Source organism: Schistocerca nitens, chromosome 3 (genome assembly GCF_023898315.1).
Source record: "Schistocerca nitens isolate TAMUIC-IGC-003100 chromosome 3, iqSchNite1.1, whole genome shotgun sequence".
Classification (NCBI taxonomy): domain Eukaryota; kingdom Metazoa; phylum Arthropoda; class Insecta; order Orthoptera; family Acrididae; genus Schistocerca; species Schistocerca nitens.
In genome coordinates, this window is record NC_064616.1 from 406423175 (window position 1) to 406447531 (window position 24357).

A 24357-nucleotide genomic window follows, 5' to 3' on the forward strand; every position below is an offset into this window, starting at 1 on the left:
GAACAATGATAGATTTTGCATCAGCTGACTTCTACGAAGACCATTGCGCTGTGTGATGTCACATCAACAATATAACTAACTAAACTGAGCAGATATCTTCAAACACAATAATTTTTAACATCTTGGGTAAAATTTATGTGCTGTAATGTTCTCCAGTCCCATCAGTTTGTCATCTCAAAATAAAATTGATATTTGACAATTCTACATCAATCTAATTGTATTAAGGAGTATTATGGGCTATTTTTTTATTGTGATTTCTTCATTTATCTATGTCTATAAAAGTGTTGCTGTCAGATTTTTTGCCATGTACTGTGCGGACGTTCTTGTCTCATAATTTATTTATCCTTTCATTTAACCCGGCAAGATTAGGGCCATCAGGCCCCCTCTTGCACCTAACCAGGCATTAGCAGGACACTGAATTGCGCTAAGAGTGCAGGGCAGCTTGTTCCAGAGGTGAACAGCAATGACAGTGGAAGAATTTGCCAGTGTTTTTGTTTTATGAATCGGCATAGTTAGGATACTAGATAGGTGAGACGTTGTGTTTATATTTATGATTGAATGAAAGATGTTTAATCTATGAGGTGAGATACTAGGGTGCTTTCACACTGAGGAGCCAGTGAAGTAGTCGCCAGTGATAGTCGCATAACATGTCCACAACCACCCTAACTGATTTTATGATGTGCTGACGTAGTCATATCAAAAAATGATACAGATGTAATGCACACAAGCATTAATGATTAGCCTTAACTGTCTTGTGCTTTCACTACTTGTACCATGTCAAATTACATCACAGCAGTGGAGGTTCAGTAGAATGAGTGATTGCATGAGTTTCTATTTCATGTCCTGTGAAAACATGTTCAGAAACATTTCGATGGCATAGAGGCAAGTCGTCTTTCATATGGTGACAGTATTCTCTGTCCAGTTTAAATGCTCATCTGAAATTACACTCCAGTTATTCACTGCTTTCTGATATGGCTTTGGGATGTCATCACGCTGAATGGCAGTTGATCATGGAATTCTTGTTCATGGACAATATATCCCAGAGCTTTGGAAACAGTAGGTAATATGTTGATTGACCAGTATTCACAAAGTGATTACGGGTTTTCTATCTTAGGAATATGTGTGACAATGCTTCTTTTCCATGAAGTGGGATGTATTCCATTCATGAGAGAAAAATTAAATATGTATGTTAAAACAGATGTTAAGCTATTGGCTATGTTCTTGATCATGATTATGCTAATACCATCATTACCTATTGCTTCAAAAGAAATTCTCATTGTTGCTTTTCTTGTCATTTGTATTGTTGTGTGGTCTTGGTGGAAAGTGTTGTGATTAGGTATGTAGGTAGGAGACCCTTGTGGGCAATAGTTCCTTGCCACATGGAAGTTGACTAGTGCAAAGAAAAATTCATTTACTTCATTAACAGAGACCTGACAAATAGTTTGATTTTTGTCTTTCCAACCCCCAAGCTGTGGAGGTTCTTCCACAGGGTCGCAGGTGTCATATTGCTGCATACAAAGAAACAAGCTCTCCTGATGTTGGCATTGCAGACTGGTTGCCTTACCTGTTTTGTAGCCTACTGTATTCTTCGGAATGTTCGGGTTTTGGATTTTCCTTGAAACGCCTATGAGCAGCATCGCTATTGTTCATTATTTTGCATAATTCTGTTGTCAGCCATGGAGCAGGAGGTTTTCTTACACAGATTGTGCATAGTGCCAGTTTTTTATATAGAACAGTGAGTTTATTGTCAAGTTCATGAATTTTACCATCAATTTTGGGCACTCTGATTATTTGATGCCGTGAGGTATGTGGGCAGCAGGCTGTTAGTGTCACAATCCATATGTTTAATGTTCCTACACATTATATCATGCAATTTCAGCTTTGGGAATTGCACAGAGTAGGTCATGAATATTATACCGTGTGCTGAGAGGCCTCGAGCCAAGGTTTGACCTGTATCTGTTACTCTGTCAATCTTTTTCATTGTGATCACACCTATAAGTTTGTGACTGTGTACCATATGGTGTGTAAGTTCCAATAAAACATGTTCATGTTGTTGCAACTAAACAAGCTTCTTAAGTTAACTGTGGAGGGAGTCTCTCTCAACAAATCTATGTTCATGTCTCTCATTATGATGGTGTGTTTGTATTGACACTGTACTGACGGCCTGTAATTTCAACTGAAAGGTGATCCTTCAGCTGATTATTGGTGGCTTGTAGATGACACAAGCTAAGCACTTCAATTATTTCAATGAACATGAATTCAGCCTGTCTTTCTTCAAGAGGGTTTAATGTGCTTAAGACTTTGGGTCTGAGATCAGTTCGTATATATGCCCCAACACCTCGATCTTGTTTGTTTGATCCGTCCATCATAAAAAATATATGGAAATGCCAGGTGGCTAGGGCTTCCCATCAGGTAGACTGTTCGCCTGGTGCAAGTCTTCAGAGTTGATACCACTTCGGCGACTTGCACGTCAATGGGGATGAAATGATGATGATGATGATGATGATGATGATAAGGACAACATAACACCCAGTCCCTGAGCGGAGAAAATCTCTGACCCAGCCGGGAATCAAACCCGGGCCGTTAGGTCTGACATTCTGTCGCGCTGACCACTCAGCTACCAGGGGCGACAAGAATTATATGTCCTGGGAGGTGAAAAGATGCAGAGAAAATGTGTGGTTTGAGCCACATTTCAGAGAGGAAAGTTATTTGATAATTAAATTGGTGGAAGAGGAGACTAAGTTCTTCATAATGTGCAGATAAAGATTGGATATTGGAATGAGAGCTAGTACCAGCTGTGACACATTCTGTTGGGCTGTTTGGTGGAGGCTGTCTATCTCTGCCAGGGTTTCTGCGTGCTGTTGTGGTTCTTGCTCATGACGCTGAAGCATTGTAGGTTGTGAGGTGAAGATTTTCTGAGGTTACAGAGCAGTGGGAAGCAGAGTATTCATTGTGAGGAAATATGGATGAGATAGTGATGATTTTGAAAACATTTAACCCTCTGCAATAAAGTACAGTTAAGGATGGGAAACACAGAGAAAAATAGGTTTAAGAACTATAAAATCAGCACAGAAAACTACAATTAAATTAGAAGTTACTAAAATAGCATACACGTGATTTTGTTCTTGGCAGTTTTCACCAAGAAGGTGAGCGAATGATACAACCAGTGAAGAAAGTAGTAATTATAGTGCTAATATTACAAAGAGGCAGACATCTTGGGAAAATGGTTAGTGGTAGCAGTAACTAAAATTCAGTAATACTACAGTTAATTTTTAATATATTTAATTTATAAGACACTGGGTACCACTGACCTGTTCAACTTGAGTGTGGTTCTTGGATGATGTATCTGCTTTTGCCAAATCAGATGTTTGATGTTGTTAAAAGTTCCTTCTCATGTTCCACAGTTGAGATACGCTCAGGCTCTCAACTTTCTCAAGTGTGTACAGGCACTATACTGTTCAGTTAAACACAGTTCTGTTCGCCTGGCTAAAGTTTTGTTTAAGCAGACACCCCAAAAAGCATGCCATTTAAAAAAAAAAAAAAAAAAAAATTGCTACAAATCAGATAGAAAAATATTAATGTGTGAACTGGGAGTCTCACCTTCCATAACTAAATAAAATGTAAAACTTAATAACAAGGTCATAAATAATCGTTGCTCCCACTTGAGGCAGTGCATCAGATCCATACAGTATTATGCTGCCCCTGCATGCCTGCCTGCTTCTCTTGCTCACATAGTGACAAGAATATATAATATTCAAACTGAATTAAGTATTTGGTAAATTTCATTATTGTCAAACTGTTTTGTTGGTATGTTACTTCCTCATGCAAAGGAAGTTGTCTGCACCAGTGTGTCCTGTTAAACCATGTAGTGAAAGCTCCATAACAGAAATTATCTTGGAAAGGTTATTAAAGAATGCTTCATAGACAGACACACAGCTGTTCCCTGGTACTCAAAATTATGCCTGTAGATGCTTTATTTCGTATTATGATAGAGGAAAGATTCATATGGAGTTATCTTGGTTGTAAAATGGATGTAGATGTGCCTGAATGTAAAATTTCTTGAGAAATGCTTTGTTTTATGGATGGCATATAAGCAGGAGTGCTTATATGGTGGAATGAGATGTTATCGATATCCACATTAACTTTTCCTGTATTTTTTGAAATTTTTAAGAAGAAATGTTTTAAAAAGCCTTTTCTTCAAGTGAAAGAAAAGTCACCGAGTGAAAATCATGGCTATAAGGACGAGTATAGTGTCTTGAGCGTAGTGTCATGCTCCACGAAACAGGAAAGCAATAGCAAGGATATAATAAATTTAATGAACAAAAACATCTGCTTCAATGGTATGAAAATAAAGGCCAAGAATACAATAACAAGAGCAACACAATAGGTACAAAGGTACTGGCACAGATACTAAAGAAACACTGGATCACAGTAAGGTCAATCTGGCACTAAGCTCAGAGATCACTTGTTGGAGATTAAGTTTACCGAGAAAACACAGACAGTATGCTCCCTTTGGCACTAAACACTACCTGAAGCCAAGTTGAGAATGAGCACTTACTAGACACTAAGTTCAGCGATGATCAGTGCCTGGATGAAAAGTTCGTGGCCTGTAAGTCTTAGTTCTGGGTTAGGTTCAACCAGATAGTACTTGAGTTTGGGGCCAACAGCTGGAACATCCAATTCTGAATAATGTCACTAATTATGAACACACTGTGCTGCTGTAGAAGCTAACATTCGTGAGTATCAGCAGGCATGAGAGTCTGTAGGAAGAAAGACAGGTGACTTCTGACAGTTGCATTTGTCCCTAACAATGGACTTGGAGAGCAGTCCTGTTTAATGGGATGAGTAGCACCCATTGCTTGGACCAGGAGAGGCTCTTGAAGCTTAACAGACTTGTGCTGTCCTGACGACAGCTTATGTAGAAACCTGTGGCAGCATACTGTTGGAACTATTTCCCTGTCACGTGGCACGTGGATATGAGCAGGTTCCTTGTTGGCAGCACCCTCTGCAGGCACTGGTTTCACCTGCTGGTGGTCGGTCTTGATGGCATCATGTCATTCTTCTAATGCTGGGGTGTGCGGGGGCAGTGGCGGCTGTCCATGTGATGGAGTTACCTGAATGGTTGCTGATTTACCAGATGAGAACCTCCAACATGGCAGTGAGTGTTTGTTTGGATCCCACCCAAGCTTCATCTGTCAATATACTTAGTCCCTACCCAAGTTAATTTTTTACACTATCATGCAGACAGTACCTAATAAGTTGGCTGCTTGATAACACTACATCAAATGTTATCTGAGAAAGTTCTGTAGCACATTGACTCATTGGGAAGCAACAGTTCTCTCGCATCATTCATTCACATTCTCAGTAGAATCTCTTAATGGAACATTAGGCGTACTACTCATTTTCTCAGTGTACATGTTTCCATGGTTTACTCTAGATATATGACAGTGCCATTGATAAAGATCCTGTTCCAGATGTTCCTCTTGTCCACCTTCTTTGCACACCATGGTGCTGGAAGTTTTGCAATATTACTCATAATAGATGCCTAGAGGCTAAGTTGAGCTTGTTGAGGTGGTAGCATATACTGTCAGGGTTGACGTAAGACTCCCAGTTGCCTTGAAAAAGGCCTTGTGTAGTTATGTTGTTGACCACAGGTAACCACAAGGCAGAAGGTTCCAATGATGTCACTGCCTGTACATCAGTTCAGCAGGCAACTGAACAAGGTACACAGGCCAGTGTCCCATTTACGATTGGAGAGACAGCAGAATGTAGTGAACTGTGCTGAGAATGCAGGTTTCCTTCTACCTCTATTAAACAGGTAGCTGTGAGTAGTGATTTCCATTTGTTGTCAAAAGAATATTGAGAAAGAAGATTCTAATATATTTGTAAGGATATTCCATACAAGTATCACAGTTACCATATTAACAATATGGTACAGTGTCGAACACTTTTCAGAAGCAAGGTATTATGTTCATGAAGGACACGTAGTTTGATGCCTATGCTGGAACAGGTTTGGCTGATAGAACACAATAGATTACACTTGCCAGTGAGTGTTCGACAAAAGTGAAAGTAACATAGCGTGCCCCCAAGGAAGCATGATATGACTACGAGTGTACTACCCTCATATCTGCCTTACATTCAGGGGAAGGAGTAAATGAAAATAAGTCATGTGAAAATAAAAAAATACTGTGAAATAAAAACAAAACAACAATTAAAATAAAGGCATTTTGTTCAGAAGTACACATCTGTGGGATCAAAAATTGCTGTTGGGTAACATTCAGTACCATAATGCTCCACATTATGCATTGAATACGCTTGTGCCTTCTTAGGCATTCTGTGCACAAAATGCTCAATACATTACTGCTGAAGCCTGCCCTACTCTTTGATGGCAGCCTTCCTCAGTATATCGTGGGATCATGCATTGCAGTTTCCAATTGCAAAATAATAACTACAAAAAGATAAAAGAACCCAGTAGTATCCATTACAAAATCAGGGGTAAAATTATAGGGCCTGTCATATTTCTTAAATATCTAGGGGTAAAACACTTAGGTATGCCTCATAATATCATTTTGGACCTCATTTTGCCCAATGTAGTGTAGCAACTTTATGTGGCATGGACTCAGCAAGTCGTTGGAAGTCCCCTGCAGAAATATTTAGTGATGCTGCCTCTATAGCTGTCTCTAATTGCGAAGGTGTTGCCAGTGTGGGGAGCTGTGCACAAACTGACCACGCAGTTATGTCCGATAAACATTCAGTGGGATTCATGGCCGGCCGCGGTGGTCTAGCGGTTCTAGGTGCTCAGTCCGGAACCGCATGACTGCTACGGTCGCAGGTTCGAATCCTGCCTCGGGCATGGATGTGTGTGATGTCCTTAGGGTAGTTATGTTTAATTAGTTCTAAGTTCTAGGCGACTGATGACCTCAGAAGTTAAGTCGCATAGTGCTCAGAACCATTTTTTTGGGATTCATGTTCGTTGCTCAGGGTGGCCAAATCATTCACTTGAATTGTCCAGAATGTTCTTCAAATGAATCGTGAACAATTGCAGCCCAGTGACATGGCACATTGTCATCCATAAAAATTCCACCACTTTTTGCTAACATAAAGTCCATGAATAGCTGCAAATGGTCTCCAAGCAGCCAAACATAACCATTTCCAGTCAACGATTGGTTCGGTTGGTTGAGAGGACCCAGTACATCCCATGTAAACAGGACTACACCAGCTTGCATAGTGCCTAGTTGACTTGGCTCCATGGCTCCGTAGAGTCTGTGCCACACTCACAACTTATCAGCTCTTACAAACTCAAATCGGGGCTCATCTGACCAGGCCACAGTTTTCCAATCATCTAGGGTCCAACTGATGTGGTCACAAGCCCAAGAGAGGCACTGCAGTCAATGTCATGCTGTTAGCAAAAGTACTCACACCAGTTGTCTGCTGCCAGAGCCCATTAATGCCAAATTTCACTGCAGTGTGGTAACGAATACATGTGTTGTAAGGCCCACATCGATTTCTCTGCTCCTAGTCATTAAGTGAAGGCCACCGGCCACTGCATTGTCTGTGGTGAGAGGTATTTGGTATTCTCGGCACAATCTTGACACTGTAGTTCTCAGAATATTCTATTCCCTAATGATTTCCAAAGTGGAATGTCCCATGTGTCTAGCTCCAACTACCATTCCGCGTTCAGAGTCTGTTAATTTGACAGCTCCACCAATGTACTGCCCTTTTATACCTTGTGTTTGTGATCCTACCGCCATCTGAATATCTGCATATCACTATCCCATGACTTTTGTCACCTCAGTTTACTATGAAGCAATGTATGTTGCAGAGTAGTAGGTTGTACTGAGAAATAATTGTTCAGAAAAATATTTGGTACACTGAACTGTTTCAGAATTAATTAGCACAGAAGTTAGCCATTCAAACCAGTGTCTTTACAAATTAAAGTGGCTTGCCAAATACAGTTAGTGTCATTTGTTCTCATACCGTAGAAGATAGTGCATGAGGATGGATAGTGCACGAGACTGCTCAGCCTTTGGCTAGAGTTCAATCCTTACTACTGTCCCTTGTCCAATTTTTGTATCACTCTCTTGTTTGGTTTTAGGAATCGAAATTAAGAACATGTTCGGTGACACCATCTCTGGTGGGCTGCTTGAATTTGTGCATACAATGGCCTGCAAAATGGCACAGTGTATTGAGTTTCTTTTCTGAACAATTATTCCTCAGCACAGCCTACCCTGCAACACCCTTGCAAGCTTTTCAAACTGTTCCTGACCACCCTGTGTACTGGAATGAACTGTTTAAAACACATAATAGGAAAGACAAATGGAAGAAATATTTGTGGAGAGGATTCTGGAAAATGGCAGTGCCTCTGTAAAAGAGACAGTGTACAAGATGCCAGTGTAACAGAGATGATTAGGCAATGTTAATTTGGAATCTAGGGAAGAAAGTGACATTGTTCTCATGTGGAAACACTCAGAGAACTACTACTCGGGGAAAACTATGCAACAGTCCTAGTGGCTCCACTGTATGTCTCAATTTGGAACAATGACAGTAGAAAAGAAAGATCAAGGCACCTACTGAGGTATATACATATAAAACTATTTTTCCCTCTTAATATATAAATGGAGTAGGACAGATAGTTACAAATATATGTACCAAGTATCCTCTGCCAACGATGGTTCAGTGGCTTGCACAATATAGATATACTGAAACATCTATTGTGAAGGTCTTGGAGAAGGTTGCCAGTTCAATCCTAAGAGAAGAGTATAGTGTCTAACAGGCCCCGTGAGCCTTCAGAGGTGGATAACAACACAATCATTTTCAAACCTTCCAGAATTATCATCGTACCAATGGCTTTGTGGAAATTGTTACTGTGATTACAAATGGTTTTAATATTTATAAGACAAATTTTTGTTTTAGGCTGGATGTTTCAAACATCATCAGCTGCAGTTTCCTGTTGTATAAGAATTAAGGTATCATTCAAAATCCTGTTGATGAATCGCTGGAAAGAATCACACTTAGAGTATTGTCGGATAATACACCTGTGGAAAGACGTTTACCCATGAAAATACATTACATTGTTTTGGTATTGTACATAACTGCCAACTGCTGTGCTTGGGGAAATTAATATCATGTGTGTTTTCCAGTGGCACTGTCATTTTACTTTGTAAGTTATTCCATTTTTGTCAGTTTGTTGAAAATTGTTCTAACAGAAGTTAAACTGTTGAACAGAATTGCTGTCTGCAAAGTGCCGATCTCTCTTTTCTTTTTTTACCTGTGTACATTGACCTTTCGATTGGAATCCTGTAACAAACTTTCCAATATTCTTAATTATAGCAACCACATCTAATATCTTTACTTTTAGCATGTTATTCAAAAAATCCAGAAACTTAATCTCTATAACTATGTCCAAAAGACAGACACTACATGTATAATTAAGGTGATGACGGCCAGTGATCTCTCCAGTGCAGGTGCACAACAAGCTTGAACTCTTATGGTAATCAGTGAGATAGTGCGTCCAATGAGGCTAATGAGCAGGGGTGCTACATCATAGTGTGCCGTGTAAGTTGAGAATTTGGATCTGAAGGGAACCATACTATGCTAGTCAATGCAGCTGTGGTGACGATAGTGTCCAGATGGGGTAATGGTCACCATACCTGCGTAGTAAACAGCAGACCCAGGTTTGAATCCCAGTCCGGCACAAATTTTCAACTTGCCCTATTGATACAAATCAATGCCCACTGGCAGCCGATGTCTTTAATTTCTTCGTGCCTCTTTATAGCAAAAATTATGAAACACGAAAGATCTCAATCCATCTACATCTACATCCATACTCCGCAAGCCACCTGACGGTGTGTGGCGGAGGGTACCCTGAGTACCTCTATCGGTTCTCCCTTCTATTCCAGTCTCGTATTGTTCGTGGAAAGAAGGATTGTCGGTATGCTTCTGTGTGGGCTCTAATCTCTCTGATTTTATCCTCATGGTCTCTTTGCGAGATACACGTAGGAGGGAGCAATATACTGCTTGACTCTTCAGTGAAGGTATGTTCTCGAAACTTTGACAAAAGCCCGTACTGAGCTACTGAGCGTCTCTCCTGCAGAGTCTTCCACTGGAGTTTATCTATCATCTCCGTAATGCTTTCACGATTACTAAATGATTCTGTAACGAAGCGCGCTGCTCTCCGTTGGATCTTCTCTATCTCTTCTATCAACCCTATCTGGTACGGATCCCACACTGCTGAGCAGTATTCAAGCAGTGGGCGAACAAGTGTACTGTAACCTACTTCCTTTGTTTTCGGATTGCATTTCCTTAGGATTCTTCCAATGAATCTCAGTCTGGCATCTGCTTTACCGACGATCAACTTTATATGATCATTCCATTTTAAATCACTCCTAATGCGTACTCCCAGATAATTTATGGAATTAACTGCTTCCAGTTGCTGACCTGCTATTTTGTAGCTAAAAGATAAGGGATCTATCGTTCTATGTATTCGCAGCACATTACACTTGTCTACATTGAGATTCAATTGCCATTCCCTGCACCATGCGTCAATTCGCTGCAGATCCTCCTACATTTCAGTACAATTTTCCATTGTTACAACCTCTCGATATACCACAGCATCATCTGCAAAAAGCCTCAGTGAACTTCCGATGTCATCCACCAGGTCATTTATGTATATTGTGAATAGCAACGGTCCTATGACACTCCCCTGCGGCACACCTGAAATCACTCTTACTTCGGAAGACTCCTCTCCATTGAGAATGACATGCTGCGTTCTGTTATCTAGGGACTCCTCAATCCAATCACACAATTGGTCTGATAGTCCATATGCTCTTACTTTGTTCATTAAACGACTGTGGGGAGGGGAACTGTATCGAACGCCTTGCGGAAGTCAAGAAACACGGCATCTACCTGTGAACCCGTGTCTATGGCCCTCTGAGTCTTGTGGACGAATAGCACGAGCTGGATTTCACACGACCGTCTTTTTCGAAACCCATGCTGATTCCTACATTTCTAGTCTCCGGAAAAGTAATTATACTCGAACATAATACATGTTCCAAAATTCTACAACTGTTCGACGTTAGAGATATAGGTCTATAGTTCTGCACATCTGTTCGACGTCCCTTCTTGAAAACTGGGATGACCTGTGCCCTTTTCCAATCCTTTGGAACGCTACGCTCTTCTAGAGACCTATGGTACACCGCTGCAAGAAGGGGGGCAAGTTCCTTCGCGTACTCTGTGTAAAATCGAAGTGGTATCCCATCAGGTCCAGCGGCCTTTCCTCTTTTGAGCGATTTTAATTGTTTCTCTATCCCTATGTCGTCTATTTCGATCTCTACCATTTTGTCATCTGTGCGACAATCTAGAGAAGAAACTACAGTGCAGTCTTCCTCTGTTAAACAGCTTTGGAAAAAGACATTTAGTATTTCGGCCTTTTGTCTGTCATCCTCTGTTTCAGTACCATTTTGGTCACAGAGTGTCAGGACATTTTGTTTTGATCCACCTACCGCTTTGACACAAGACCAAAATTTCTTAGGATTTTCTGCCAAGTCAGTACATAGAACTTTACTTTCGAATTCATTGAACGCCTCTCGCATAGCGCTCCTCACACTACATTTCACTTCGCGTAATTTTTGTTTGTCTGCAAGGCTTTGGCTATGTTTATGTTTGATGTGAAGTTCCCTTTGCTTCCACAGAAGTTTTCTAACTCGGTTGTTGTACCACAGTGGCTCTTTTCCATCTCTTATGATCTTGCTTGGCACATACTCATCTAACGCATATTGTATGATGGTTTTGAACTTTGTCCACTGATCCTCAACACTATCTGTACTTGAGACAAAACTTTTGTGTTGAGCCGTCAGGTACTCAGAAATCTGCTTTTTGTCACTTTTGCTAAACAGAAAAATCTTCCTACCTTTTTTAATATTTCTATTTACGGCTGAAATCATCGATGCCATAACCGATTTATGATCGCTGATTCCCTGTTCTGCGTTAACTGTTTCAAATAGTTCGGGTCTGTTTGTCACCAGAAAGTCTAATATGTTATCGCCGCGAGTCGGTTCTCTGTTTAACTGCTGAAGGTAGTTTTCAGATAAAGCACTTTAAAAAATTTCACTGGATTCTTTGTCCCTGCCACCCGTTATGAACATTTGAGTCTCCCGGTCTATATCCGGCAAATTAAAATCTCCACCCAGAACTATAACATGTGGGGAAATCTACTCGAAATATTTTCCAAATTATCCTTCAGGTGCTCAGCCACAACAGCTCCTGAGCCATTGGGCCTATAGAGACATCAAATTACCATGTCTGAGCCTACTTTAACCGTGACCTTCAGCCAAATTATTTCACATTTCGGATCTCCGTCAATTTCCTTCGACACTATTGCACTTCTTATTGCTATAAACACGCCTCCCCCTTCACTGTCCAACCTGTCTCTGCGGTATACATTCCAATCTGAGTTTAGGATTTCATTACTTTTTACGTCTGGTTTCAGCCAACTTTCTGTCCCTAGTACTACATGGGCGTTGTGACCATTTATTAATGAGAGCAGTTCTGGGACCTTTCTATAGACGCTCCTGCAGTTTACTATTAGCACATTAATATTGTTATTCTCTGTTGCATTTTTCCTACTCCTATCTTGCCGCCTCTCAGGAGGCGTCTTGTCGGGCCTAGGGAGGGAATTCTCTAACCTAAAAAACCTCCATGTGCACTCCACATGTACTCCGCTACCCTTGTAGCTGTTTCCTGCATGTAGTGCACGCCTGACCTATTCAGGGAGACCCTACATTTCTCCACCCGATAGCGGAGGTCGAGAAATTTGCACCCCAGATCTCAGCAGAATCGTCTGAGCCTCTGGTTTAATAAGCCTTCCACTCGGCTCCAAACCAGAGGACCGCGATTGGTTCTGGGAACGATACTACAAATAGTTAGCTCAGATTCCACCCTGCGAGCGAGGCTTTCCGCCTTCACCAATTCCGCTAACTGCCTGTACGAACTGAGGATGACCTCTGAACCCAGACGGCAGGAGTCATTGGTGCCAACATGAGCAACAATTTGCAGTCGGGTGCACCCAGTGCTCTCTATCGCCACCGGCAGGTCCTCCTCCACATCTCGGATGAGACCCCCCCCGGCAAGCAGACAGAGTGAACACTGGCCTTCTTCCCCGACCTTTCCGCTATTTCCCTAAGGGGCTCCATCACCTACCTAACGTTGGAGCTCCCAATAACTAATAAACCCCTCCACCCGTGTGCCTGCTCGGACCTTGCTGAAGGAGCAGCCACATGTCCACTCACAGGCAGAGCGGGCGATGCCACGCGGCCAGCCTCCATATTTACCCTCCGCCTCGTGCGCCGCGAGCGCCGCTGAACCCGCCACTCCCATTGGGGAGAGGGTGGCCCAACCGCGCACGGTACCCACGAAGATGTCTCAACAGCAGGGACAGTGGGTGAAGCAAGTAACACCTGGGGTGTACCTTGCGACGCACCAGACTCCCCACTGCCGCTACACTCCGAGGCAGCAGCCTGAAGACAGCTGACCGCGGCCATCAACACGTTCAGCTGTTCGCGAACAGTGGCCAGCTCCTCCTGCGTCCGTACACAGCAGTCGCACATCCTATCCATCCTAAGGAATCAATTTACTGAAGAGAGTTAACAACTTTTAACTAGACTGCTAATTCACTAAAGGCGGCCGATTATTGACTAAACTGTGAGTGCTAGCCACTTCTTGTAGAAAACAATGAAAATAGCACTACCTGTCTCTGGACTGTATTGAAAACAAACACTAGCACTACTGGCACTATGGTTGACTAAAGGGACTCTCTCTGACTTTATTCAAAACAAACACGAAATCTATGGAACACTATTAATAGCACTCGACAATTAAAGCTTCCTAAAAGCAAAACACTCAGAAGAAGAAGTGACAAGTAAGAAAAATACAGTTAATACTTAAATTAAGGTAGCTCGCTGCACAGCAGACGTGAAGCAGACGGCGGTTAGGACGACACTGTTGGCTCACATTGTGTGTTACATCGATGAGTCGCCATTCCACAGATTGTAGTAAATTATAGCATGCATAAAATAAGTTTGCATTGTGACTGATAGGCGTCAGTGGTGCCAGCTTGTGTACAGCACTGACGTGTGACTCTTACCCCTCTACCTGTAACTACCCATGCTTTTCATATACCTACAAAAGGGCAACACAATGAATACATGGAGCCTGAGAATGAATTGTGGATCGCTGACACTTGATCCCACTTGACTTGCTGAAGTATCAATTGCAAAGTTATTTTAATTGAAGTATAGACATTACATCACCTTTTGTCATGTCAGAATGACAACTAGCACCAAACTCTAATAGTTGAACAATAACCCATATCATTCAAGAGTCTAATTACATACTTAAATAAGGAGAATTGTACACCAAGCTGTGTTAGACAACTCTCCTTCCCCTCCCCCCCCCCTCTCTCTCTCTCTCTCTCTCTCTCTCTCTCTCTCTCTCTCTCTCTCTCTCTCTCTCTCTCTCTAAATTATATAGGGCTCACTTGACTGATTTTCTGATTGTTTTGTCCAAGTATAGTATCTGATATATCACACTGTTATCCAAAATTGTGAATATTGTGTATGATAGTGCAAGATATTGTAGTCAGTACATAATAGCTTCATATTTTGGGGGCAGAAGTATTTATTTATGGAGTTTGTCCTTAAGTGATTAATAAAATTATTTTGTGTGATTAAACTACACGGAAGACCCAAAGAAACTGGTACATCTGCCTAACATCGTGTAGGGCCGCCACGAGTACACAGAAGTGTTGCAACACGACATGGCGTGGACTCAGACTAATGTCTGAAGTAGTGCTGAAGGGAATTCGCACCATGAATCCTGCAGGGCTGGGCTGTCCATAAATCAATGAAGTATGAGGGGATGGAGATATCTTATGAACAGTATGTTACAAAGCATCCTAGATATGCTCAATAATGTTCATGTCTGGGGAGTTTGGTGGCCAGCAGTAGTGTTCAAACTCGGAAGAGTGTTCTTGGAGCCATTCTGTAGCAATTCTGGACGTGTGGGGTATCACAGTGTCCTTCTGGAATTGCCTAAGTCTGGCAGAATGCTGCCCTGACCCACCAAGTTAGTGTTAGACTGTTTATGTGGTCATTACGCTCTCCAGATCTCTCACCCATTGGAAGTATCTGGTAATGGGGTGCCTAGATACTGGCTTGCTACCAATCTGCACTAACTATGACTGATGAACTCTGCTATACGGTTGCTCCGGCAAGAAATTCCATTCCCGTATCTGTCATCCAAACTCCAAAATCCAGGTGATCAGACAGGATGCTTACGTAAGTGTCACCTGTTGCATTCGTATCTAGACATATCAGGGGTCCCATATCACTCCAACTGCACACACCCCACACCATTACAGAGCCTCCACCAGCTTGAACAGTCCCCTGCTGACATGCAGGGTCCATGGATTTATGAGGTTGTTTCCATACCCGTACACGTCAATCAGTTACATACAATTTGAAATGAGACTCGTCGGACCAGGCAATATGTTTCCAGTCATCAACTGTCCAATGTCAGGGTTGACGGTGTCAGGCGAGGCATAAAGCTTTGTGTTGTGCAGTCATCAATGGCACACGAGTGGGCATTCATCTCCGAAAGCCCATATCGCTGATGTTTCATTGAATGGTTTGCACACTGGCAATTGTTGATGGTGCAGAATTGAAATCTGCGTCAGTTTACGAAAGGGTTGCACTTCTGTAATTTTGAATGATTCTCTTCAGTCATCATTGGTCCCGTTCTTGCAGGATCTATTTCTGGCTGCAGTGATGTCAGAGATTTGGTGTTTTACCAGATTCCTCATATTCCCGATACACTCCTAAATGGTCATACGGGAAAATCCCCACTTCATCACTATGTCAGAGATGCTGTGTCCCATTGCTCGTGCACTGACTATAACACCACATTCAAACTCGCTTAAATCTTGATAACCTGCCATTTTAGCAGCAGTAACCGATCTAACAACTGCGCCAGACACTTGTTGTGTTATATAGGCATTGCCAACCACACCGCTGTATTCTGCCTGTTTACATATCTCTTTATTTAAATGAACATGTCTATACCAGTTTGTTTGGTGCTTCTGTGTATGACTAATGCCATAGAGGATGAAAACCAACTGTAATTGTGCTAGCTTTGGGGAATTTTCTTTATAAAATTTGTGGAAACCTAACCTTGAATAATTGACTATGATTTCTCATTGTTCTCGTGTTTATAGACTACCCTTTTCATGCAGTATTGTGATTTGGCCATCATAGAACTTTCTCACTTAGTAGCAGTTCATATGTCATTTATGATCTGTATTTATTCTATCCATTACTTTGAGATTCATCATAATGTATCGTGTTAAGAAAAAAAAACTGAATCATCTCTAGTTTCATTTGGACGCCATTTGGTAGATCGTAGTAGCATTTTGCATTCACAGGACCAAACTTGTAAGTAAAATTTGCAGCATATTCAAACCATACCAGTGAATGGATCTTGAACACTAATCTATCAGTTGGATGGGAACCTCATATGAATAAATTACTTTGTAATGAATAATAGAGTATGGGACTGGAGATAACTTAAATGCTTCCCAATTTCTTTTCATCCATTCGAATGCATTAGGACAACATTGTATTCCAGAAACAAATTTTATACATATATTTTAGCTGTTCTGTCCCATTTCCAGGCCTATGGGAGTTTAAAGAAGCGCACCGTGATGTTGAATCTGGACGGCTTCCATGTTATCATACACATCCAGCAGAAAGGCAGCTCTGTGATGATGAAATGGAGTTCTATGTGATTCATGGGTGTGTTCTTGTAGTTACTTCTCATATTACCTCATTATCTGCTTTATTCAGATTCTCAGTAGTTGTTTTGGATCAAGTAAATGAACACTTTCTGGCATCCAAAGTGAATAGTTAAAGTGTGTCTTGCAAGTGTGTGATATGCTACTGCTTTCGTGTAATATAATTATATTTAATTACTATTAAAAACAGTCTTGATCACGATTTATTTAACAAGGTGACCGGTTTCAACCACTACTGTGGTCATCTTCAGACCTATAAGTTGTATACAAAGCTCTAATTAGGGGGCTACATACATTAAACAAAATACATAAAGTTATAAAGCTATAAAACGTTGAATTACCATTGAGTAGGAACCTCTTTCTGTTGAAGAATCGCTACTGGAGAAACCAGTGCACGTCTTACTATATACACTCCTGGAAATGGAAAAAAGAACACATTGACACCGGTGTGTCAGACCCACCATACTTGCTCCGGACACTGCGAGAGGGCTGTACAAGCAATGATCACACGCACGGCACAGCGGACACACCAGGAACCGCGGTGTTGGCCGTCGAATGGCGCTAGCTGCGCAGCATTTGTGCACCGCCGCCGTCAGTGTCAGCCAGTTTGCCGTGGCATACGGAGCTCCATCACAGTCTTTAACACTGGTAGCATGCCGCGACAGCGTGGACGTGAACCGTATGTGCAGTTGACGGACTTTGAGCGAGGGCGTATAGTGGGCATGCAGGAGGCCGGGTGGACGTACCGCCGAATTGCTCAACACGTGGGGCGGGAGGTCTCCACAGTACATCGATGTTGTCGCCAGTGGTCGGCGGAAGGTGCACGTGCCCGTCGACCTGGGACCAGACCGCAGCGACGCACGGATGCACGCCAAGACCGTAGGATCCTACGCAGTGCCGTAGGGGACCGCACCGCCACTTCCCAGCAAATTAGGGACACTTGCTCCTGGGGTATCGGTGAGGACCATTCGCAACCGTCTCCATGAAGCTGGGCTACGGTCCCGCACACCGTTAGGCCGTCTTCCGCTCACGCCCCAACATTGTGCAGCCCGCCTCCAGTGGTGTCGCGACAGGCGTGAATGGAGGGACGAATGGAGACGTGTCGTCTTCAGCGATGAGAGTCGCTTCTGCCTTGGTGCCAATGATGGTCGTATGCGTGTTTCATGCCGTGCAGGTGAGCGCCACAATCAGGACTGCATACGACCGAGGCACACAGGGCCAACACCTGGCATCATGGTGTGGGGAGCGATCTCCTACACTGGCCGTACACCAGTGGTGATCGTCGAGGGGACACTGAATAGTGCACGGTACATCCAAACCGTCATCGAACCCATCGTTCTACCATTCCTAGACCGGCAAGGGAACTTGCTGTTCCAACAGGACAATGCACGTCCGCATGTATCCCGTGTCACCCAACGTGCTCTAGAAGGTGTAAGTCAACTACCCTGGCCAGCAAGATGTCCGGATCTGTCCCCCATTGAGCATGTTTGGGACTGGATGAAGCGTCGTCTCACGCGGTCTGCACGTCCGGCACGAACGCTGGTCCAACTGAGGCGCCAGGTGGAAATGGCATGGCAAGCTGTTCCACAGGACTACATCCAGCATCTCTACGATCGTCTCCATGGGAGAATAGCAGCCTGCATTGCTGCGAAAGGTGGATATACACTGTACTAGTGCCGACATTGTGCATGCTCTGTTGCCTGTGTCTATGTGCCTGTGGTTCTGTCAGTGTGATCATGTGATGTATCTGACCCCAGGAATGTGTCAATAAAGTTTCCCCTTCCTGGGACAATGAATTCACGGTGTTCTTATTTCAATTTCCAGGAGTGTATAATGGAGGCTCCACCCACTTCTGACTGCATGATGTCATTATTAACCAATGAGTTATAAGTCGAATTACAATTTAAAATTTCTTAGTTAAAAGAACATTGTCAAGAATTAGAAATAAATACACACTAAACTTAGCTTATTATACAGCTATTGTCAATTAAGAAGCGTTAAAAATATTTAAATATGTAGGAAAATGAACTTCGGTTTGGCAGTACATGGGTTGCCCTCTCGAGGCCTGTCAGTGAACCATTTGGAACCACTGGTTGCTATGGTGAAGTTAGACGCCGGCTCATAATTTTATAATTTTAAATTCTTTCATTTTTATTTGCTTATATTACTGGCATATAACTTGAGGAATAGCAATGCCTTAAAAAAGCACATGTAATCTACATATCAACTTCATAGATAATATTTCATACATACGGACAACTACTTCGTATCGTATTTGGACAGCATGTAGTATACATGTCAGCTACAGATTATTGTAGCTTACTCTTTTCGTTTCAATAAAGTCAAGTTGCTGCTCAATAATACATCGTCTGACGCCACAGTCTTTGCCATTCTACTTCGCAACAACTTCTTTGGAAAGAAGCCTGCTGCCACATCTTTGCACTGGTGTTTGTCCTCACCATGGCAATCACTAGTTCGACTATCGACCTTACAATAACTTCAGTGAAAAAAGCATGCTGCTTCATCTTTGCAACGGCGTCTAGCTTCACCATAGCAACCAGTGGTTCCAAATGGTTCACTGACAGGCCTTGAGAGGGCAACCAATGTACTGCCAAACCGAAGTTCATTTTCCTACATATTTAAATATTTTTAACTCTTCTTAATTGACAATAGCTGTTTAATAAGCTAAGTTTAGTGTGTATTTATTTCTAATTCTTGACAATGTTCTTTTAACTAAGAAATTTTAAATTGTAATTCGACTTATAACTCATTGGTTAATAATGACATCATGCAGTCAGAAGTGGGTGGAGCCTCCATTATATATAGTAAGACGTGCACTGGTTTCTCCAGTAGCGATTCTTCAACAGAAAGAGGTTCCTACTCAATGGTAATTCAACGTTTTATAGCTTTATAACTTTATGTATTTTGTTTAATGTATGTAGCCCTCTAATTAGAGCTTTGTATACAACTTATAGGTCTGAAGATGACCACAGTAGTGGTTGAAACCGGTCACCTTGTTAAATAAATCGTGATCAAGACTGTTTTTAATAGTAATTATTTATAAGACATTGATCACTGCTGTGCCCATAATGTATTCAAAAGTAATAATTATATTTATAGTTACTGTGATGGATATTTTTGGTAGCACAACAGTGCATGGTGTGTGATAAGTCATTTATTTGCAGGATCAGAGTTTTTTTACCAGGTATTATTTCACTTGTTTGCTTCAGATGCATCCAAAGTTATAAAACAGTTAATTAAATATTATATCTGAAGTTAATATAAAATATACATTACAAGAAAATAAACTGTTGCTGCTGCAACTCATTGACAGTGTTCTGAAAATGAAATACATTCTCTTCACTGCTGCTTTTTACATCATATTGAAGGAGAAATTTTGCCTCTAGCCATTGCATTAATAGTATGCTAATGCCAATAATAGAATCATGTATTGAAACATAGTGTTATTCATTTTACTGCTCCCCACCCCCCCCCCTCTTTTTATATACAAAAAAGTCATTACAAACTAAATTTGATATGCTGCCCTGCCACACACAGACATATTAATTGAGTTTCGTTTTGAAGAAAGGCAGAAAATGTAATCAATACTGAGTAGTAGCAAGCACACGAAAAAACTTTTGTCATGTAAGCTCAGAATTAGACCACAGTCCATCATGAAGTAACATGACTTGTCAACTACTCCCAACTACTCCTGTCCCCCCCCCCTCTCCTCCACCCGTCTGCTTTTCTTACTCCCCCCCCCCCCCCCCCCAGTTGGATCTTGGGATGCTGTTGACTGTCAGTTATGTTTTGTAACACTGTAAAGCACCAATAATGAATAACTTTCCATGTGCTGCAGTGAGAAACCATATCCTCTAAAATTAAGACTAGACCAGTCAATGTGTGTGTAAACGACTGTGTGGCATTTACATTGCGGATTGGGATATCATGGCATACACATTCTCACTGAGCCTTAAGCAATGTATTTTTCCACAGGGACAGTATATAGTGTTGAGAAACAAGTGCTTGGTATGAAATAGACCTGTGGTAGGGTAAAAAAGGGCTGCATTTTTATGTAATGTGGTGTGGCCTGTTTAATATCGTTTGGGAAGAAATCAAATACAGATACATTTAACAGCACAAGATTTGGTCATAGAAAATCTATAACATGTAGACTTAATTGTGTACAGCACTGATGCAAATTAAATGCATTACATAAACTTTTCCACAGGCATTGGGAATACACAGAAGAAGAAATATTACCTCAGAAATTATGTGAAATCAGTCCTTTAGTACTGTAGACCTGTTCCAAGAAGATGCGAGTACTTCTCTGCAAATAGGATATACTGTTATTATCTATATTTATAGTGCATATCCCTCCTTCATGAAGATACAGGTAGTTTCACACAGTATATGTGACTGTGTTTTGGATTTAAATCAAGGAGGGTTATTTCAGATAGCAGGTATGATAAAACTGGTGGTAACATTTGCTGTTATCCCTCCCATATGGGACTGCTGTGATTTCTGCTGATGATGATGACTACAATGGTGATATATTTATTACATCATTGTCATTGTTGTCTGTTACTGCTTAGTAGAAAGATGAAGACTGTCAAAAACTGATTGTTCAGTCTGTGCAATTTTGGCAGCATGAACACTGAGTTTTCTATATTACTAAAGTAGCTGAGGAACCCGGCTTTCCCTGGATATTTATTTGCATGCGTTGAATTTATTTTGATGTGTAAAGCTTCTTTGTATGATTGGGGACATGAACAAAAAGCATGTTCACATCAACTAACATGGAAGAGAGCCACATAGAGCCGGCCATGCGAAAAACGACTAACACTGAGACCCACGCTCACAAAATTTAGCATCTGGCCTTGTGCTTTGTTTATGGTCATTGCATAAGGTCACTGGGAATTGTACACACTTAAAGCCATATGGTGAACTGTTAGGAAAAAGTGGGATACGGGATATAAAAACTCGCTCACCTGTGCCATCTTCCCTCAGAATTTCCACTTTTGTGATGTCACGTTGGAGAGAATTAACTTCAAGCATCTGTGAGTGAAGGCTTCTTGAGGAGTGATTTAATGCATGTTGCTCTCAAGAGTTACATCACACCTCACTTTAGGAGTAGTTTCCAAATAGCGAGTTAAAACCTGATGTTCTCGAGCCACAGAAAGTCTCACAGCACAATCTTCATTGGGTTCTTGAGATCACATAGTCCTCAGTTCGGGTGTATTCAGAAAGACCTGTTTCCCTAGGCATTTTTATATATAAGCAAAATGAAATCAGAATTTAATGAGTAGGTCCACAAATCGCAAAGCAAACTTAATAAATTTGTTTCTTCCTAGCAAAGAGTATAAATAAAATGTATCTAAAGGTGCAAAGCAATGTTGTTAATTTTTTAATATACAGAGTGAAATAAGTTTGTACATCCTAGCCAAGTAAATTCGCTGTTTGCACTCATAAAGTTAAGATTATGGCGCTTAATTCTGCCACTGATGTAAACTTTCGAAAGTACATCTGTCACTGAGTTAATAAACACTGTCAGTGCCATCTATTGGTTCTTTGGTATACTGCGCTACGATGATTAAACATCCGAACTAGTAAGTTGAGCAGTTGATCTTGGATAAAATTTGAAACTATATCTTTTTCCCATCTTCATATTTTGATGAACTAAAGCCTGTACATTGATTGGCCAGAACACTATAAACACTGACCTACTATCAATATAGATCCGTCCAGGCAATAACAGCATCACCTGGCAAGGAATGACTGCTAGTCAAGTGCACACATAGTGCATGTAGTATTTGTGAACATGCTGTCCATGTGTAGAATGGGAATCTATGTGCGTTTGACCAATGGCAGATTTGTGATGGCCCAAGGGCTCAGAAAGAGCAGTTCAGAAACTGCACAACTTGTCAGGTATTCAAAGGTGCTGTGGTGAGTTTCTTCAACACATGGCAAAACCAAGGTAAAACCCTGTCCAGACATTTTGCGGCTAGGTGGCCACATCTCATTACAGATGTCAAATGTTGTTGGATGGCCAGATGGATAAAACAGGACAGGCAGCATTCTATGGCGGAAATAACATCAGTCTTTAATGCTGGGCGGAATATAAGTGCGTCTGAACACACAGTGCACCGAACACTCCTAATGATGTGCCTCCACAGCTGGTGACCCAAGCATGTGCCAATGTTAACCCCACAACATCGGCAACTATGACTGAAATCATGGACACATGACCATCAGCACTGGATGTTGTTACAGTGGCAGGGCATTGTATGGTCTGTGACTCCTGATACCTACATCAGGCCAATGGAAAGGTGTGAATCCATCGTCTTCCAGGGGAACGGCTTGTTGACATCTCTGTTGTGGGACGGAGACAAGCTGGTGGCGGCTCCATTATACTCTGGGGTACATTCACGTGGGCATTCATGGCTCCAGTGGAGCTTGTGCAAGACACCATGATGGCCAAGGAGTATCGTACACTGCTTGCAAGCCATATACACCCCTTTGTGATGATCATATTTCCTAATGGCACTGGCATTTTTCAGCCAGATAATGTGCCATGTCACAAGGCCAGGAGTGGGATGGAATGCTCCAAGGAACACAGTGACGAGTTCCAATTGATGTGCTGATGACCACCCACCCCCCCCCCCCCCAACTCACCACATCTGAACCCGATTGAACACACCTGGGATGTGATTGAATGGGGCATCAGAGCTCTTCGCCCCCCGCCACTTTCCATGGAATTTATGGGAATTGGGTGATGTGTGTGCAGATGTGTGCCAACTCCCTCCAGTGACTTAGCAGGGCCTGAGCTAGATCAGCTATGCTCGAGTTACCAGTGAAAACCACGTGAAAATTCATCTAGCAGATTAGGAGATTAATGTGTTCAGACAGACGTGACGGTTCTACAGTTTCTTTATTAATACAGATTTCATTCTACACCCCCAAAAACATGCATTTTTCATATTAGGTGCATTGTGTTGCCACCTAATACCAGGTACTCCATATCAGCAACCTCAGTAGTCATTAGACATTGTGGGAGAGCAGAGTGGGGCCCTCTGCGGAAATCATGGACTTGGAACGTGGCCAGGTGATTAGGTGTCACTTGTGTCACACATCTAAACACGAGATTACAGCACTCATAAACATTCCATGGGGCACTGTTTCTGATGTGATAGTGAAGTGGAAATGTGAAGGGACACGTTCAGCACAAAATCGTACAGGCCGACCTTTTGTGTTCACTGACACAGACTGTCGACAGTTAAAGAGGGTCGTAATGTGTAACAGGCAGACATCTATCCACACCATCACACAGGAAAACCAAATTTCATCAGGATTCACCTCAAGTACTGTGGCAGTTAGGCATGAGGTGAGAAAACTTGGATTTCGTAGTCAAGCGGCTGCTCATAAGCCACACATCATGCTATTAAATGCCAAATGACGCCTCACCTGATGTAAGGAGCGTAAACATTGGACAATTGAACAGTGGAAAAATTTTG

At 41.9% G+C, this 24357-nt stretch overlaps 1 protein-coding gene across 1 annotated transcript in view; it reads left to right on the plus strand.

Annotated features, from left to right (window-relative positions):
• Positions 1-24357, plus strand: part of LOC126248343 (F-box/LRR-repeat protein 5-like) — a 139276-nt gene that overhangs the window by 94392 nt on the left and 20527 nt on the right. Inside the window, exon 4 of the mRNA XM_049949252.1 lies at positions 16724-16844. Within this exon, the coding sequence (XP_049805209.1) occupies positions 16724-16844 (121 nt within the window). The remainder of the gene's footprint in view (positions 1-16723; positions 16845-24357) is intronic.